Below are 19761 nucleotides of genomic sequence, written 5' to 3'. Positions count from 1 at the left end.
TCCTCTGACTAATTTGTCTTTTGTAAATTAAATATCAATGACTACCTTTCACCATTCGATACAAAACAAACTCCAGAGAAGAAGCAAGTTCTAGCTAGATCCAAAGTTAGATATGCTGAGGATCTTCAAGCCCATCTCCCAACTCTAGCTGATTAATGAGACAAGAAGTGTCACAGCATTTGGAAGCTATCATTTATTACATCTCTACTACATGCCAGATGCTTCACATAACACTCACTTCTCTATTTATATTTTCTTATTGCCTTTCTCTCCTATTTCTAATTTATCCTTTTGTATAATTATAAACCACCGTAACAAGTTTTCTGAGTAGCAAGTGAGATACAAATAACATACTCTTTCATAACCTCACAAAAAGCCTTTGAGGTAGGTATTAGACCCACTTTTGGGGGGCAGGGCCAGGAGAGGAATGAGACTACCAACCCAGAAAGGTTCAATAATTTTCCCAAGGCCTAGTTTTGTTTCCCCATCTGTAAAATGGGGCCAGTACTAATTCCTGCATTCATTGGGCCTTGTGATAGTCAAATGATATGGTACACAAAATGTCTGTCACAGTACCTGACATACTGTAAGCCCTGGACAAATGTTAACTTTCATCTGTAATAGCCATAGACAACAATTTTCCCACTCTACCACATGACATCAGGGACTCAGGAGACATGCCCAAGCTGTCCTCACATTTCTAGGCATATTTTCCTTCCTTTTACATAGAGATCTGAATGGAAAACAGCCTTGCACCATCCCCATCTCCATCCTCTCCCCTCACCAGTCAGGAGTATTCATAGTAACAGAATGATCTCATTTGAATATAATCTCCTTCTTCCTTTCCTTTCCCAACTCTGGGTAAGCTCTCAGACAGCAGAGGTACTCAGAGAGCAAAGGAAGGGAAGCAAGAGGGCCTGGAAAATCCATTAAGGGGACATGCGGTCCCAACATCCAGGACAATGTTAGACTCCCACCTCACCAGAGGCGGGTGTGGAAGTAGGATAATGGCCCACCTGGAGGGATTCCAATCTCTGGAAATGGGAACCCATTTTTACTCCTAGAAGTCTGGTCACAGATGGCACACTCCTTTGGCCCCTGGAGGGTCTTTGAATGCTAACAGATTCTGTGGCCCCCACCTGCCTATTATATAGCACATCCCTTTTGACAATGATGATTCACAGCAAAGGAACACCCCTTGGATTGGAGATGGGAATGACCACTTCAGCATCATCTCCATGGCATGATTACAGGAGCTGAGGTATCCTCTTATTGCATTCATCACCCCCAGTGGTATCCTAAGTCCCAATATTCCTTGAGGGAAATGTACATAGAGCACACTACTTCAGGGAGAATATGTTGGTTTCCTTCTACTAGGAAGAAAAAACAATGTGACAGAGGCCATGTTGTAGTGACAAGAACATGGGGTTCAAATACCAGCCAGATACCAGCTGAGTGCAATTAAGTTATTTAATTTCTGAGCGTCATCATCAAAATAGAGATCACTTACATCTTTCAGAGTTGAGAGAAAGGCTTTGCATGCTGACATTTTAAAAGCATCTAGCACAGTCATATCCTACTCACTTCTCTTTTCTCCCATGTTCAGCACCAAGGATAGGATTAATCGGGGCCATCAAGGTGTAGGCTGCCAAAGTTAAACTTTGCCTCCTTTGTTATTAAGGCTGAGGCCAGCCTTTGTTTTGACCTATCCTGGAGGAGTGAGTAGAAGAGATTCCCCAAAAGTGGGTATTATGGTGGAAGCTATTGGGAGAAGTGGGGGGCTAAGGAGCAACAAGTCCCTCCCTTACCTGGTCAAACAGCTGCTTGCCAGTGGTGTTGGGCTGAATGGCAAATTCCAGCTCTGCGTCCATGGTGGTCACACGCACATTGATCTAGGATGAGATCAAAGGAGGCAAGTTAGTTTTCTGGCTCTATGCTCAGCAGAGCCTGGGACAAGTCTCTGTTCAACCACAGGAGAGGGAACTAAGATGCAAGAACCTAAGACATTTAGATACTGGTGTGAAGGAAGGGAGACTATTTTAACAAACAATAACCTAGCCCCTGCTCCCAACCAGTTTACTGAAGACAAAAAACCCCAGAGCTACAGGGCAATGCTTACCAAGGGGCAAACAAATGAATGCAAATCAACCTACTATCAAGAGGAAACAAGTGTTGACTGTACTTCTTCCACCTACACCAGCCAGCTGCAAGCCCACAGCGTTCTCTCCCCACCTCTGATCTATAGCCTGGATTATCTACAGCACTGATCTTTGCAGAGGCAAGTTAAGGGCAGGATAAAGAACACTGCATTCTAAGCCTAGCATCATAACTGGTTCACTCCACAACCTTGGATAAGTCTTATCCCCTTCCTGGGCCTTAGTTCCCCTCATCTGTGCAAGGGCAGGAGTGCAGGGGGTGGAGGTTGTCAGTTACACTAGGCAATCTCCAACAACCATTTCAGTGCTGACTTCTATGGTTCTATATACTGACTTACATTGTTAACACTTCCTGTATTTATGTCTCACTGGTCTCCCTAGGCTCAAGATAGGAAAGGGGCCTCAACAGAGATAGGTGTGGGCAGCACAGAGGTGCTTGACTTCCCAAAGCCAAGTCAGCAGAGAGAAAAGGAATAGGGACAGGCCCAGATGGAAACACACAGTATTTCACAGGCACTAGAAAAAGTACCCTCTACCTTTAAGAAGAGATCCCCTAGCCAAAGTCAATGATAGCTGAAATTTCATCAATAGAGATATGTTCCTTTGGCTGAAAGCTTGGTGGTGGTGGTAATAGTATTAATAGCAATAATAAGCAGCAGCTTTCATGTATGCAGACTTATTACTCACTAGGCACTTTATATGCACTACCCCATTTAATATCAACAATCACCCTGTGAAGTAGAGAGTATTATCTCCACAGTGGGGATGAAGACTTAGATATTTGCCTAAAGTCACATCACTAGTAAGTGGGGAAGACAGGGTTTGAATTCAGATCTAAGTCCAAGCCTCACAATTTAAACCAATACGCCAAACTCCTCTTACACCAAAGTGTAAAAGTCTCCATTAAAAGAAATCAAAGATTAAGTGTTCTTTGTTGTTGTTGGACATTTTGCTTAAGTAACCTATATGGTATAGCCACAAGATGGCTTGTTACATGGTCATATAAAATATTCATAAAGACTATTTCATGCCCAAGGCAAATACTTCAGTAATATTAAGTAAGGAAGACTAAGCAACAAGATTTCATGAGCTCAACTTTGTAAAAAGTATGCATACAGAGGTTATTGGAACCATACCCAAGTGTTAGTCAGTCTTGGTTTTTGGGTAGTGATCTTATGAGAGCATTCTCCCTTCTTTAAATTAAAAAAAAAACTAATCTACATTTTCTAAGATGCTCACATATTACTTATACTATTGGGAGGGAACTAAAAATAGAATTGTCAAAGATGCAAATCCCCACGGAGTGGGTAAGACATAAGGCCTTATCAGTCTTTGACACCTATGGGCCCTTCCTGAGCACAGGGGTCAGCTAGCAGGGAAGAGAGGGCCAGACAGCAATTTTGCCAGCTAAACAATTCTGATGAGGACTAGGCCTGGGGAACAATTTTGTAAATAAATCTCACCAGGGAGCCAAGGAGGAAATCTATTTCAGGATTGACAATGGGACAGGAAAGGCCATGAAGGCAGGAACAAGTAAGGCAAGTACCCCAGTGGGAGACAACGGGCAGGGTTAGCCACTTTGACTCAGTGTTACCTAGGCTTCCTGCCAATACAGTGACCTCCATAGAATAGGCCCTCATAAGGTAGGGAGAATGAGGCCCAAAGGGCTGGAATTTGGCCTCAACATCTAGCCTTAAATCACCCTTGAGCTGAGTCAGGTGAGCCCTCAAAACACCAATGACTTGATAGGGATAGGGAAGAGTAGAAAAGGGACAGTGGCCCTTTTAGTGCACTGAGAAATTTCATTCTCACCTCAAGGTTTCTGTCTTAATTAGAGTTACCTCTCTAGTATCCAAGACTCAGTGGGTACTCACAAGATACTGGCTAAATGAACAGTACTAAGCAAGGGGATATAAGAGATAGATATAACATAGTATACAGAATCAGAGGTGGGAACATTTTACATCTTGACATTTTTGTGCCATGGACCTTGCCAAGCAGTTTAGTGTGGTCTATGGACTTCCTTCTCAGAATATTTGTAAATGCATGAAATAAAGTAGATACAAAGAGACCAATTATACTGAAATAGTTATCAAAGTTTAATATGTACTTCTTTATTATATTATATATTTACCTAACACTGGGTCTTATTAATTATTACTACTGTAATTTCAACTTTGTCTTCGGCATAAATGATATTTTGAGAAATCTATAATAAGTAAATCGTGATACAAAAGTATCTTAGATTTCCACTGGTGACAAAGTCATAGGTACTAACTTTTTTTTTTGGCCTACATTCATAATTGAAAGAGGGGCTAAATTTCAGTGAGAGGTTAGTGAAAACAAATATGTAATTTTCCTCCATCCAACTTCATAGATCCTTCCCACTTCAAATTATACCCATGGACTTCACAGAGGCTCAAGGACTCCAGGTTAAGGAGCTTCCTATAAATTTATTTCAGTTTACCCAATATTAATGGAATAGTATGTTTAAAGAACTATGGTTGCAGTAGAGCTACAGGACCAGTCCCTGACCCCAAGGTACTTACTGAATTAACAGCAAAATTATAATATACAAGGGAAACCCTGAGAAGTGCCATACCAGAACAGAAGAAACATTTTGTGGAAATACGGAACCATAGTTCAAAGTGGTATTTGCACTGGTCTCTAAGGATAACCTGGATTTTGAAAAAGGGAGAGGGTGGGAATTGGGGGGAAGAGCATACAAATGCCCTAGGTAGAGAAAGAAACACGTGCAATGGCCCAAAAGGAGACAGAGATAAAAGCATGCAGGTCTATACTGCTGAACTGAATGAATAAGCATTTTCAGAACTCTAATGGAAAACTGATTAATTCATAAAAGTACTAACAAAAGATCAAGATGAAAAAAAATTAATTACATGGGACTGAGTGAACTGATGAGGATGATTATAATTTTTGTGACTTTCTGTTTGAATAAAAAAAACACATTTGTAATTAAAAAAAAAAAAGCATGCAGGTCTCCTCCAGGGTAAATGAGGCCTGCAAGGTGAAGAGTGGGCAGAGAGGCCAGGAAGGTAGGTGGAAGGCCTTGAAGAATATGCTAGAAAGCTGGGCCTTAATCCTGTTGAGAGTGGCCAGCCACCCTGAAGGTTCTGAGCAGGGTGGGGCAGAATCAGAACAGGGCTTTTTAGAAGAAAGCACCCAGGGAGGACACCGAGGAAAGGGGTGGGGCTCTAGGGAACATTCCACAGCTAGGAGTTCTCTTTATTTTTTTTTTAAGATTTATTATTTATTTATTTATTTTATTTATTTTTGGCTGTGTTGGGTCTTAGTTGCAGCACGCGGGATCTTCGTTGGGGCATGCAGGATCTTTCATTGCGGTGCACGGGCTTTTCTCTAGTTGTGGCGTGTGAATTTTCTATCTCTAGTTGTGGCGTGCAGGCTCCAGGGTGCGTGGGCTCTGTAGTTGTGGCGTGTGGGTTCCAGAGTGCATGAGCTCTGTAGTTTGCGGCACACAGGCTCTCTAGTTGAGGTGAGGGGGCTCAGTAGTTGTGGCACATGGGCTCAGTTGCCCCGCGGCATGTGGGATCTTAGTTCCCTGACCAGGGATCAAACCCGTGTCCCCTGCATTGGAAGGCGGATTCTTTACCACTGGACCACCAAGGAAGTCCCAAGAGTTCCCTTTAATTCACACTACTGGGAAGAATTTTCAAAGGAAATTCAGTGTCTCTTGCAGATCATGTCAATCACAGGTCATACCAATCTATCATCTTCAAGGGCTGGCCCACAAGTCCAAATATTTAACTTAAATATTTGGTAAATAAATGTTTCTTAAATAAATCAACTGGTAGAAAAGAACTCAGCCTGGGTTAGGAATAAGCATGTCAGAGAGGCTAGTACTGTACAGCTTCCTCCCTCCTAATAGAGCATCGCCCCAGAACAAGGGCTCTCCTCAAATCTGAAGCTGTCCAGCTGAAACCAAACTGGAACCTACTTCTCTAGAATCTCTGCTCAGAGTTTCTGTCATTCCACTGTGGCTGCTTCTCGAGGGAAAGCAGCCTGTGGTTCCCTGAACTTCACTGTGGAGACAAATAATCTTAGGTTTAAAAAAACTGGAAAGAAAAGCAAACACAAAGGGACTTCTCTTCTTGCCATCACTTAACTCAGAAGAAAATGTGAGTCATGAAGACAGGGTCATGGGTCTGTGTTCTCCTTTTTTTCTGTGTGTCAGAGGTAGGGGGTAGTAAGGGTAATAGCATGACTGGGGTTGAAGGTGATAGGTATAGGGCAGGAGTGTTGATCAAAGAATATCCCTTGTTTTCCATAAGAGTAATCTGAGACTCAAATGTGTACAAGGAGCTGCAGGCCCAGACCCACTGCCACACAGGGCCCACTGGATGCTCACCCTAGTGGGCACCCACTGCCTTCCTTTTGGGCCTGGCCTCTTCAATCTCAATGAGGAGAAGAGGGCAGTCTAGTTTGAGAGGCAAGAACTTGAAAATAAAGCCTCCAAAGTCAGCAGAAAGTTCCCAGGCAGGCCCTCAGCTCAGCAGGAGTGGAGGAGCTGGCCTGGGTGGAGTAGCATTTCAAGATGTGGTCCCCAACAGAGAACTAACGCCCTGTCTAAGCCTGTCCTTGAAAACTGTGTCTCTGGAGAACATTTAGAGTTTAAGGAACAAAAAAAGTCTGGGTGTGGTGGGGGGGTGACACCCTCTCATACACCCTAGCCCTCCCACCCCTAGTGCAAGAACAATAAATCCACTGTTATTTATTGAACAATTGAACACAGACACTTCCCACACCAAGCCTTTCATTGGACACTAACAAGCCCATGTCAGTGGTCTGTCATCCAAAGCCCTCAACAAACTGGGATCTCTCCTGTGTCCCCAGTTGGCTGGCCTAAGAAACAAAATAACCAGGCCACATGCTACCTCTGCCTTGGTTGCAACAGCTGGGGTACTTTGCTCTCTGGACCTGGCCAGCTTCAAATAAGGGAACCTCTCTTTCCCTAGGGCCAGGAGCACCCAGATGAGCAGTAGCTGGGCCACAGTGAGATCAGGGCAAAGTTTCCTCTTACTCACCCCTGTCACTGAACTACAAGATGGCTCTTTCCTGGAAAGGAATTTGGGGGAGATAGAGGACAAAGCAGAGAGAGTCAAATAATCACAAGTGGCTTGTCTGAAGCATGGACCTGTAAACAGAAGGCAAATGGCATTACCAGCCTCACACCATGGATAAGGAAACTGACGAGCATAAAGGCAGGTAACAGAAGGATGGAAATGAACACTTACTGTATAGCAACTATGTGCCAAGCCCCTTCACTCACAGTCTCACTCAACATCACTGAAACCACATTTACTCAGCCAGCAAGTGGTGAAGACAAGTCTTCTGGACATTCCCAGAGCACCATCCTTGACTCCACCTACCTCTCCAGTAACGCTGATTTCACTGCTGACTTCAGACACCGCCTTGGCAGCTATTTTGGCTAAGGCCCAAACACTTTAGCATAGGAAGCCTGGGCACATCTGGGAAGCACTGCTTGGGAAGGCCCCCTTGCCAGGGCAGAGCTTATGAGTCAGCCCAGTCGGGGCTGAGCTCAATGACATCACCCCTCACCTGCCACCCCACCATTCTCTTCAAAGGCCCAACTCCTCTGGGCTTTCAGTGGCACTGCTGCTATGGAGAAGGCAAAGGTATGTGTAGGAGGGTGGCCAGAGGCAGGACAAGCCCTACCAGGGTAACCCCAGAACTTCAGTCTCTTCCCTGGGCAGAGAGCAGTCACCACAGTGTCACTCAAACTGCCTATCCCCATTATTTAGGCTCTAGCACCCACCACTTCCTGCTTCCAGAACTGGGGCCAGGGCAGGGCAGGGCAGGGCAGGGCCTGGTCTGCCTTGCCTCTTGGGATGACAGCACTGCCTCAAGCAGCTGTTTTCCATAAGGGGTAAAACAAGGGTTGCTTTGAATCTCTAGCCTAGGAGGCATTCTCCCCCTCCCCCTTCCCCTCCTCCTCCTCCACTGACTCACTTCCCGGCAACTCAGTCTCTTCCCTGTGGACTTGGAAGTGGTACCTGGTACAGTTATCTGTTCTGACCTCTTCCTGCCCATTTCCAGACCCTTAATACAGCTGGCAAGACCTGCCTAGGGTTAACCCTTCCTATGCCTGTGCTTTTTCCCAGTAGGTTCTAGAAAGGAGACCACACCCAACCCCATGCACACCCATACCTTTAATGGGTCAGCAGTAATTCTTTAATCACTCCAACTGCTGCAAAGGGCATGGGAGACAACGGTCCCCTTTCACTTGCTTTGTCCCAGTCCTGCCTTCCAAAAGCTCCCTGAGAAGCATTTCAACTGGGAGACAAGGGCATATCGGATACTGGGTGTTACTCCTCCAGTTATCATATACTTAGAGGAGTAACCCCAAACAAAACTAACCCCTCTTAGCAATGAAAATATAACTACATTGTCACTATAGGAGGAGAGCTCAGGACAGAGGACAAAGCTGAAAAGGTCAAAGGTCAGAAACAGTGAGGTTACCTTAGTAAGCTACAGCTTCCCCATTAATTCAGCCTTAATTGCACAGTCTTTTGCTCAAACTCAGACTAAGGTAGATTCCCCCTCTTCTTCTCAACACATGAAGGTCAGGAAGGAAACTAGTTCCTCACCATTTATACCTAACTCCAGGACTTATTTTCAAAATCAGCTCATACAAACCATATCCCAGGAGCAAACACCACCCACTCCCCTATCCCCCACCCCAGCACATCTCTCTTTCCAAGGCACAGGGGACTGCCCCACAAGCTCCTTAGCATAGCCATTCCTCTTTAAATTTCCTCAAGATTTCAATCCACTCATCCTAGAATCTCATCTGGCACCTCCAGAATAAACCCTTCTGAACTTCTCATCCTTATTCTCCAAAAGAATAAATAATCCAGAATCCCCAACTATCTGACCTGAAAGGAACCTTAGAGATCACTTGATTCAAACTCTGCAATATACAGCTCGGGAAACTGAGGTCCAAGGAAGGGGAAGCACTGGCCCAGGGTCACACAGCTGCTGGACAGTGTGAGAGCAAGGATTAAAAATCTGGCTCTTGAACCACTGGCCATAATAAGCAATAGAAACATCCTAGCACTTGGAAAACAGGAGACATGTCAGGCTGTTGAGCTGGAAAGACTATGTGGAGGAGGCAGGACCAGCTTGCTTCCATGAAAAACTCCAAGCTGACACCGAATGGAAGTCTAGTTTATGACAGAGGGCAAGCCTAACTTTCAGGCTCTGATACATTCACCATCACCCATTCTAGGGAGACTAAACCTTTTATAACAGCATGGAAGGAAACTCAAAGATCCCTTGTTTCTAGGATATTTTCTTTTGCAAAAACTTGGATAGCAACTGATTGGGAAGGTCCCTGGCAGCAGTCACAGCCAAGCTGGAGGTTGGGACAGGGCGGGGAGGTACAGAGAGGGTGGAGACGACACAGCAAGGAAAGAGGCAGGGAATTTGAGGAACGGATTTATATCTAGATAGCCAAGAACAACAGATTCTTCAATTCTCATAAAACTTTGAAGCTGCCGAAATAAAAGGAAAGAGGGCCCATCATTAATAAAATAAGTCTCTCAAATGGGTTAAGCCCCTCTCTGGGGCCCCACCCAGCTGGGCTTCAGTCTCTAGCATCAGTTTCCTGCTTGACCCAGCTTCCTGCCTACAAGTTTCACAGGAAGTATTTATAGACTGGAAACACAGACCATTTGCAGCTGCCTGGAGACACCAGTTCTGCCCAGAGCACCAGAAGAGGGCTCTACTTTCTGTGCTCAAGAACACATCACAGCGACCTCCAGCATCCCAGCTCTGAAAGGCACTGGAGATGATCTAAGCCTCAGCTTGGGTTCCATCCATTACTCATGGGATTTCTGCCCTGTCCTGTGCTCCTCGGTATTAAAATTGCTGAAGCCAGGATCAGTCAACTATGCAGGAGAAAGGGGAGGCTTCCAGGGTAAATCAAAAAGCTGTTTTCTAAACTTATGGTTACCAGCGGGGAAAGGGAGGAAGGGATAAATTGGGAGATTGGGATTGGCATATATACACTACTACATATAAAATAGATAACGAATAAGGACCTACTGTATAGCACAGGGAACTCTACTCAATACTCTGTAGTGACCTATATGGGAAAAGAATCTAAAAAAGAGTGGATATATGTATATGTATGACTGATTCACTTTGCTGTACACCTGAAACTAACATAACATTGTAAATCAACTATACTCCAATAAAAATTGAAAAAAAAAAAGCAGCTCTGTTTTCAACCCCAGAGCTAAGCTAAGGTCAGCTTCCTGCCAATGTTGCTGGTAAGCCAACAGCCAAACCTGGTATCTGGGGAACTCACAAAATTGCAGCCCTCGTCCCAGAAATAATGGTCTCAGTTCTTTGAGGAACAAATCATGGTATAGCAGAAAGAGGTTCTGGAGTCTCTCTGACCTTCCTCTTTCTGAAACTCAGTTTTCTAATATATAAAATGGGTCTAATAACATCAACCTCACAACAGGGTTACTGGGAGATTTAAGTTAAAATAACAGACATGAAAGTACTTGGTATATCATAAGTAGAATGTGATGATTACTAACCCCTCCTTTTTAAGCCATATTATTACAAATATTCTACCTCTCTGAAATGATTTAAAACAAAAACCTGTTCAACTGCACCTAAGGGCTATGGATTGCCCAAGAAGACCTCCAGAGAACCCTCCTAGCATAAAGGACTCTTTGACTGTAGGGGCAAACTCTAAAAATGTGATTAGATTTCTACTTGGTTACACAGTTTGAAGCCATGCACATCAGGTAGACACACACATATCCTTGCATTATTTTAAATGTTTTCTCTCTTGGGAGGGATGGGGATTTCCCCCAAGAAGCAGAGCCCTGAGGGGAGGCAGAATACAACAGAGCACCTATGCTACCTTGTCCTTTTAAAGGCTGCCTGATTTTCTTTCCTCGTTCTAGGCTCTGCCTTGCCATTTTCTCCAAACATGTCCCATCAATATATACAAGTTCCCAACCCTTCAACACAACACACTAAGACGTCCAAAGTCCTTCAGCTGTTATCCAGAAAAATCACAAACTTTTTAAAATACAGATTCCCTGGCTTCATCCACAGAGATCATGATTTATTATTATGTAAGAAGCAGGGCCTGGGCACCAGAAGTTAAGAGCTTCAGATGATTCCAAGGCCCAGCCAGGTTTGGGAACCTCTGGAATGGAATACAGCCTCTCATGTGCTGGTGTTAATATGGCCAGAGGGATGCTTGATGGAAGGGAAACAAAGCCAAGTAGAGAGCAGTAACTACAGGGACATCTAGGCCCGTTAGCCTAGTGAATGGCTCTCCAGAGTTGAATGCAGTTCACCTCCACAAAAGATCAGGAATGCAGTCAGTCCTGCTACTGCCTCCAAAGCCCTCTGCAACCTGGTCTCTTTATTTGTAAAGTAGGGCAGGAATTATCCTTGCCCCTCCCTACCTAGTATCATCACTTCCCACCACCACAGACACTATTATATACTAAAGCAATTTCTCTCTTGTAGCAGGAACATAAATTTGTAGTCTAAAAACCTGAGGGCAGCATCCATCTCTGCCAATAACAAGTCATGATCTCTCAATCATCCTATCTGTAAAATGGGCATAATGACATCCACCTGGCAGACAGTTGTGCAGTGGTAATGTGGTGTTTCCCAAACTTAACTGTTGGGAATCATTTGGGGCACTAGTTTAAAAACCCAGATACCTGGACTCCACTCCAAGCTTACTGAAACAGACTCTCCAGAGGAGGAGCTTGGGAAGCAGTAGCTTTGTCCCAAGTGATTCTTACCCTCTGGGAAGTTTAAAGAAACATCACCTGGCACAGATGCTGTTGAGATGAAATGAGAGGTCAGACCAGAGCTCCGGTCCTCCAAAATGCTTCCTGGCCCAGAGATCCTCATGGCAGGAACCTTTAGGTTAGAACCCAGCAGAGGATGCTCTGCAGGCAGAAGAGGGAGGAGAAAGCTTTGGAATTCCAATCAGAAAGCTAAGTGCAGGACTTCCCTGGTGGCCCAGTGGTTAAGAATCTGCCTTCCAATGCAGGGGACATGGGGTTCCATTCCTGGTCGGGGAACTAAGATCCCACATGCCCCCGGGCAACTAAACCTGCAGGCTGCAGCTACAGAAAAGCCCGCTTCGGAAGACCCAGCTCAGCCAAAAAAAAGGAAGACAGCTAAGTGCTTTCTGATATGACCATACCCTCAGGCCACTGTCCAGAGCCTTCCATTATCTTCCCATCTAGTTAAGAATTAGACAGTGGGAGGAAACAACTGGTGCAAATACCTCAGCAGCCAAAACACATTGATCAAAATACTCTAATTAGGGGCTTCCCCGGTGGCACAGTGGTTGAGAATCCGCCTGCCGATGCAGGGGATACGGTTTGTGCCCCGGTCCGGGAAGATCCCACATGCCGCGGAGCGACTGGGCCTGTGAGCCATGGCCGCTGAGCCTGCGCGTCCAGAGCGCAACGGGAGAGACCACAACAGTGAGAGGCCCGCGTACCGCGCAAAATAATAATAATAATAATACTCTAATTAGGGCCCCAATCAAAATCTTGTCAAGTTCTCTGCCCCTTAAACACTTTCTCTTGGGAGAACTTTTAGGCAAGAAGCAGACCTTAAATGATACTCTCTCTTTCCTGGATGCTCTGGGAACTTGGGGAACAGAAAAAACATGGTGAGAGGGTCTTGCATTTGCATATAGATGTGAACAGATTGAGGGTGGGAGTGAGCCTGGGACTCTAAAATAGGTGTGATTAATAACAGTGCACTGGAACCAGCTCGTACTAGAGCTGATCATGTGCCACTCCGTACAACTCCTCCTTCAAAGCCCTTGTATTGGTAGTTTGAAATTGGCCATGGTGAGAGTATTTACACCACAGGGATTAGTAAACAGTTCAAATCATGGCTTCACCAGAGAGTTTGTTGTGAAACATTTACCAGCACATGAAACACACATGAAGTAAGCCACCTTTAGGCCCATTTTACAAATGAGGAAACTGATCTCAATGAACAGAAGCAACTGCCATCCTTTAGTTGCATGATCTTGGCCAAGAACCAGGTCTGTCCAACTAGCAACAAATCCCAGGCTCTTGCTACCAGCACCCCAGGGCAGTAGGAAGCCCTCATCAACAAAAAGGGAGCTGACCCAAAGGGCTCCTCCATCAACTAACACCCAAAGGGCACCTAAGTGCACCTGGTGTACCACCAAGGAAAGCAAGAGGTAAAGAGCCCAGGACTAAGACATGAAGGCAACAAGAGACAGTTTCATCCCCACCAGAGGAGAGAGGCTGGAGTGGAGCAGGGAATGGGGTTGGAAAGCCCCAAAGGAAACCACAGCACTTTCTTAAGGTCTCTTTACAAATACATGATGGAGAGTGTGGGTCCTGGAAGGAAGCCCTGGGGGCGCTGCAAGTCCCTAGATCTCTTGAAGCATCAGTTTTCCTGAAAGTAAAATGGGAGTAACAATGCCTACCTCACAGATTGTTGTGAGGACAGGATTATCTCCTTTACTCATAAGAAAGGACCTGGCTTGGCACCTAGCATGTATTAGATGTTTGATACATTTTAGTTCCTTTCTCCTGCAACCTCATTATCCAATCCAGGACCTCTGGCTCACCCTTATACAATAAAAATCCTAACCCCATGTGCACAGTGCTTTACACTTTAAAAGACACTGTCCACATGCATTCTCTCACTGAACTCAACTCTGTATGAAAGGCAGAGCAGAGATGAGCACCATTTTATAGACAGGAAAAATGGAAGCTCAGTGAGGTAAATGGCAATTTGCTCAAGTGTGAAGGAGACAGGACTAGAACCCAGGTCTCCTCGACTACTAGCAAGTACACTGTTCTTTGCCCTTCCAAGTTTCTCTTATTTAAGGTTGCAAGAGAGTCCTTCCAAAGGCTTACTTGCTATCATTTATTTCATCCAAGAAACCTAGTGGCCTCTGGCCTCTAGCTCTGTCTCAGGGTGCTACAAGAGGGGCTCTCCTTGGGATGGGAGAAGACCAAGGCAGCACAGGGTGGGAACAGTCTTTCTTCTAGTGGAGGGAGCCACACCATTAGTTGGAAGCAACCAGCCAAAAACAGTGGACCAGTAACCTTGAGATAGTCCCTTCCCCCTCTAGGTTGGAGTGTCCCTAACTGTACTGGGTAGGTCTTGATCAGTGGTTTTCAGTTTTATTACTTTTTTAAGCAGCTTCCTGCCTCTTCATTCTCCCAAACAGAAAATCTCATGAAATTTCAGGATATAAAGTACATAAAAGTAGAATTGTTCTGGTCGAAGGATGGCTACAGCTCCCCAGGCAGCTTGGCCAAATACAGTTTGCAAACCACTGGACTAGCAGCTTGGGGGAAGGGAGGGAGCTCCAGTTCTAACCCTGTAAAAATCTACTCATCTTAACTCTGCTGATTCCTTAGAGGACTTAAAGACTCCCTGGGGCTCAGTTTACCCATCTATGGTATGAGGTGATTGGACCAGTTAGTCTCTAAAAGCCCTTTTTTGCCTTGTGATTCTAGGAAAAGGGAGCCCAGCAATCCTCGTGGTGGAGAACTGTGATGAGAGACCAACAAGAGCAAAGCCTCATCCCTATGCCCAGAAAGCCCCTTTGCCTCTGATGACTCTGAACTTAACTCTACAGTCAGTTCCTCAAGCGCTGTCAGCTGGTCGGGTGGGCAGACAGGCAGGAAGGCGGGCGCCCCACCCTCCCTTGCACAGGAAGCTAGCTACATCCTCTTTTCCCCACCCCAGGCAGCACATCTCCAAAGGTCCCCAGAAGAAGTAGTGGGGGCGGGGAAAAGAAGAGGATGGGGCCTGAAAGGAAACTGAACATGCAAATCACCTTAGTGTTCTAGGCAGCCATCTGTTCAGAGGGGAGTGACTGGGGCCTGGGGATAAGCAACAAAACAACCCCATTCTCTACTGGGGTACAGCTCCCCGGACAAAACCTTGCCAAAATGGCCTATGGCTGGAGGAGTCACAAGGCATGGGCTGATACAGCGGGCAGCCTGGGCCCACCCACTTCTTGCCACTGAGTTTCTCCAACCTGAAGAGCTGGGCCTCATTCACAGGTGTTTACAGTTCTTTCTTAGAGTAAGAACACAGACATGCCATGGGTGGGTGGGTGTACACGAGTTAACACTCGAGAATAGAGGGGCTCTTCATGCCTCTCAAAGCCAAGGAGGCAGGCACCAACCCACATGGCCACACTACCAGCCCACTTTCCCGTGCCCGCCCCCATACCCTGTGACTGGGCCCCAGCCCTCCCCACATCCTGTTCTCAGAGAACACGTGGCTGCCTGGGGAAAGATAATGTCATTACCACACTTCCCCTCCCTGGAAGAGGCGTTCCTTGACTGGGGAGGGAGCTAGAGTAACCTGCTTGATCAAGCTGAAAAATCTGCAGTAATCTCCCAGTTTCACAGACAGGGACAGGAAGGGTGACCAGCTAACCACTGGAGCACCTTCCACACTGGAGGACCCATGCCTAGAGAAAGATAGTGATGGTCCAAAGTACTTCTGGAAAAATGAATTTTCTGAGAAAACACAAATTGGCAACTTCTCCTATATTTGGAAACTGAAAGAAAACATGCCAATGCTCTTCCTTGATTAATGAACCAGGAGATGCAAAAATACAGTAAACGTATTTTTTAAAGGCTCCCAAACATCACTGAAGTCTCACTACACATGGGTTTTAGATGCCAGTATCAGCATTTCTGCTAAAGCAACATGATTTGCACAGGGTCTTAATGGGCCTAGAGTGGCTTTGGCCACTGGATAAAAGAAAATGACTTCAGTCCAATAGGAACAGCTCCCCCAACAAGATCAGAGGAAGGGATGGTGAGGGGGTACCACAGTCTGAGCCCACTCATTGTTCAAGTTCCCTTCACTCCTCTCTGACCAGCTGACGCCCTGGATCCCCCCTTGTCTTCCCTTCCCAGACTATAAGTAGCAAAGAATGCAGTTGAACATTCCATCTGAATATTCAGGGAGGGCCTCCTCATTCATCCAGGGTGAGAAATCAGAAGGCAGATGCCATTCCACAGCACTGCCTCACTAAGTGCAGACCTTCAGTGCAGCATAATCCCAGGCTAGATTTATATGGGAGACCTTGACTGACTACCCCTAAACAAGTCGTCCCCAGTCCCAACCAGCCTGCTGCTCTCTGACACCTAATCTTGCAGCCCAATCTAACTCTTGCCCCCATCAAGGAACAAGGTTTGTCATATAGGCCTTAAGAAAATACCAACTCTTAGCACCTGCCTCCAGTGGATGTGCTGAAGGCTGAAGAGTGGCATCTGGCATCACACCTGCCCTAGGTATCTCTGTTTGTAGCCACAGTCTTCATTTTTGTCACGGTAACCTTCCTGGAAGCAGAGGTATAGAGAGCCCAAATAATGTCCTTGAGCTCTGTGGATCTATGATTGTTTTGGAAAAGTCCTAGGGCAGGGTGAGGGGGGCAGTCAGTAAGAGAACAGGGACATGACATCCAGCTTATTAATTTTGGTCCCTATGTAGATTAACATAACTTCTTTAAATGCTGGCTCTGTATTTTTTGAGCTGATAAAGCCACATCTTGCCCTCCAAACCACAAGCTCAGCTACTAATTTACTGAGACCAGTAAAAACTGTTTAACCCATCTAACCAACAATACCAGGGTTTTTAGCACCCCTACCACCAGAAACTTACAATCTTTGTATCCCCTAATGGTAAGGCTGAGCATGCATGAAACCACTCACTCCCAACACATACACACATCAGAGTTCTTCGGGTAGGGTAAGAAGCGCCCACACCCTAACTTTGGTTTAGTTTCTTTCCATAGCAGCAGGAAAGAGGCCCACCAGAATCTCTATAGAAATTACCTGGCAGCCTCTCTTATGGCCCAGGCTATAGATATTGTTCCACAATCCAAAGTGAGTCCTAAAATTGTACCTACAATTCTAATAAGACCTAGAAAAGCAAACAGGGCCACCTCTTACCTACCTCAGGTTTTTCAGAAAGGACCTCTACCCCTGACACAGTCACATATATATACATGCTTGCTTCACACACCACTATGGACCAGGCCTTGAGATGATTCTAATGCTTGCAAATGTGCATTGTGAAAGTGAGTGAGCAAGTGTGTGAGAGTGTTTTTGTTGGGGAGGAGTTGCAAGTTCATGGGGAATTACCGTGCTGTACAGCAAGAGCAGTGATAGAGGTAATCAGAGGAAACTGTGGAAACATAAAGGGGCACCCAGGCCATAATGGAGAAGGCAGGAGGGCAGGTTTCTAGAGAAAGAGCAGACCTGTCCTGAATGACAAATAATATTTTCACAGGAAAAAGATGTTAAAGGGAAAGGGAAGCTCATGGTATTCCAGGTAGACAAATAGCCTGTACAAGGACACAGAGTGTAGGCCCTTCAAATGCCATAGGAAAATATACAATATGTGAAATCCCTCCCAAAAGTACAAAGTTAAGTATCAAGTCCTCCTTTCCCAGCTCTCTGACCCTCTTGCCAGAAATCAGAAGAAAATACATTAGAGAGCTTTCCACCATCACAGTATTAAACACCAGCTCATCAGATGTGGGGGAGAGGCATGCCACAGGCAGAGACAGAAATCCCTGAAGACAAAGCCAGACAAGGTGGCCTAGTATACAAGATAAGGTAGGAAGCTGGTTCTATTCCACACAGCCACACTGAGGTACCAGCTTAGCTTAATGAGCACTCCCTACCCTAGCTTCCACAAACTTTGGGGGAACCACTCTCCAGATCTTGAGGGATCCTACTACAACCCACTTTCAGTCCATATGGAAAACCTGTCTACCCACGGATAGACCTGGAAGGGTGACCAGACTAAGATCCCCCTGCACACTACCCTACCACACACACACACACACACACACACACACACACACACACACACGCAGGAAGTGAAAGCTACCAGCACAGCAAGGGCTTGGGGTGGGCCTCAGCTATGGCTGCCTAGCTTCTGCAAAGGGGTGGGGACCCAATGATTTCACAAACTGTTTTGCTTTCTTGAGTAAGGGTTCCTCTAACCATTGTCTCCTCTGAACATTCTCTCTTCTTCCCATTCCAAAACCATCCTGTCTAACCTGGGTCTCATAATACCCAACTCCCTCATCTTGGGACTTTCAAGACTCCCCAGAGCTGGGGTTCTTCTTCACAGAGCAACAGATTCACCCACACAAATTCTTGGACTGTTTCCCCTCAACGGGCTGCAGTGGAAGGTAGTGCAGTGCAGGGAGCCCATTTACAAATTAGAGGAAAAGCCTAACTAGGGTACTAAAATTCTTTGATCTCAAATACTTAAAGACGGCAAAATACAATGAAAGAAATTAAGAGAAAAGGGGCTTTTATCAAGCACCTTCAATATGCCAGGCACCCTTCTAGGTATACTTTCATGCTCATGCGCTCTTTTCTCTCTCATAAATTCCAAGGAAGTGGGGGTCATTTTTTATCTCCATTTTAAAGATGGAAAACTAAGATTCACAAGGTTAAATACCTTACCCAAGGTCATGCAGCTATAAATAATGGTTGAAAATAATTCTACAGGGGCTTCCCTGGTGGCACAGTGGTTAAGAATCCGCCTGCCAATACAGCAGACACAGGTTCAAGCCCTGGTCCAGGAAGATCCCACATGCCAGAGCAACTAAGCCCGTGCACCACAACTACTGAGCCTGCACTCTAGAGCCCACAAGCCACAACTACTGAGCCTGCATGCCACAACTACTGAGCCCACGTGCCACAACTACTGAAGCCCACGTGCCTAGAGCCTGTGCTCCACAACAAGAGAAGCCACCACAATGAGAAGCCCATGCACCACAACAAAGAGTAGCCCCCGCTCGCCACAACTAGAGAAAGCCCACGTGCAGCAACGAAGACCCAACGCAGCCAAAAATAAATAAATTTTTTTAAAAAAGAAAATAATTCTACATAATTGGCCCACTTAATTTATCTTATGGCTACCATCTTCCTTTCTCTCAAGTCACCTTGAACAATGCCGACCAGACACTGGCCCAAAGAAGTCAGGAGAAAAACCTGAGGCAACTCTACTTGCAATGCTCACCATTAATTGTCGCCTTAAAACCATTTAAGCTAGCCTCACTCACTGACTATTCACAAACATGCTTCAGTCCCTAAGGGTAGAAACATCTTTACACATTCCACAAGTCTTCTATACTTTTGGGCATAGAGGTATAGGGCTTTGGGGACAGAAAGGAAGGGGAGAGGAGTAACAGCCCTGGTCACCCCTCAGAAAGCTCAGTGGTTGAGTCTCCCAGGCCTAGTAGCTTAGAGTTGGGTGGGTATCTACAGTCCTAGGTGTGTTTGGGGAAGGGTGGGGACAGCAGAGGAGAAAAGAGAAAGCATTCCAAAGCAGATCTAGTACAACACCTCTTATAATCCTGGCTTTTCCAGGAGAATGACTCAGCCTTGGCACCATACTGTCTCCATTACAGGATTCCCAGGAACTCGGCAAGAATGGGCATGGGTGACCAAATAGGCATATACCCACAGAAACACACAACAGTTAACAAAATGCAAAC

General features: G+C 45.6%; 1 protein-coding gene across 1 annotated transcript in view; it reads right to left on the bottom strand.

Annotated features, from left to right (window-relative positions):
• Positions 1-19761, bottom strand: part of MSN (moesin) — a 68021-nt gene that overhangs the window by 23338 nt on the left and 24922 nt on the right. Inside the window, exon 3 of the mRNA XM_079910650.1 lies at positions 1809-1892. Within this exon, the coding sequence (XP_079766776.1) occupies positions 1809-1892 (84 nt within the window). The remainder of the gene's footprint in view (positions 1-1808; positions 1893-19761) is intronic.

This window comes from Stenella coeruleoalba (assembly GCF_951394435.1).
Source record: "Stenella coeruleoalba genome assembly, chromosome: X".
NCBI classification, from domain to species: Eukaryota; Metazoa; Chordata; class Mammalia; order Artiodactyla; family Delphinidae; genus Stenella; species Stenella coeruleoalba.
This window is presented reverse-complemented; position numbering and strand designations above follow the sequence as displayed.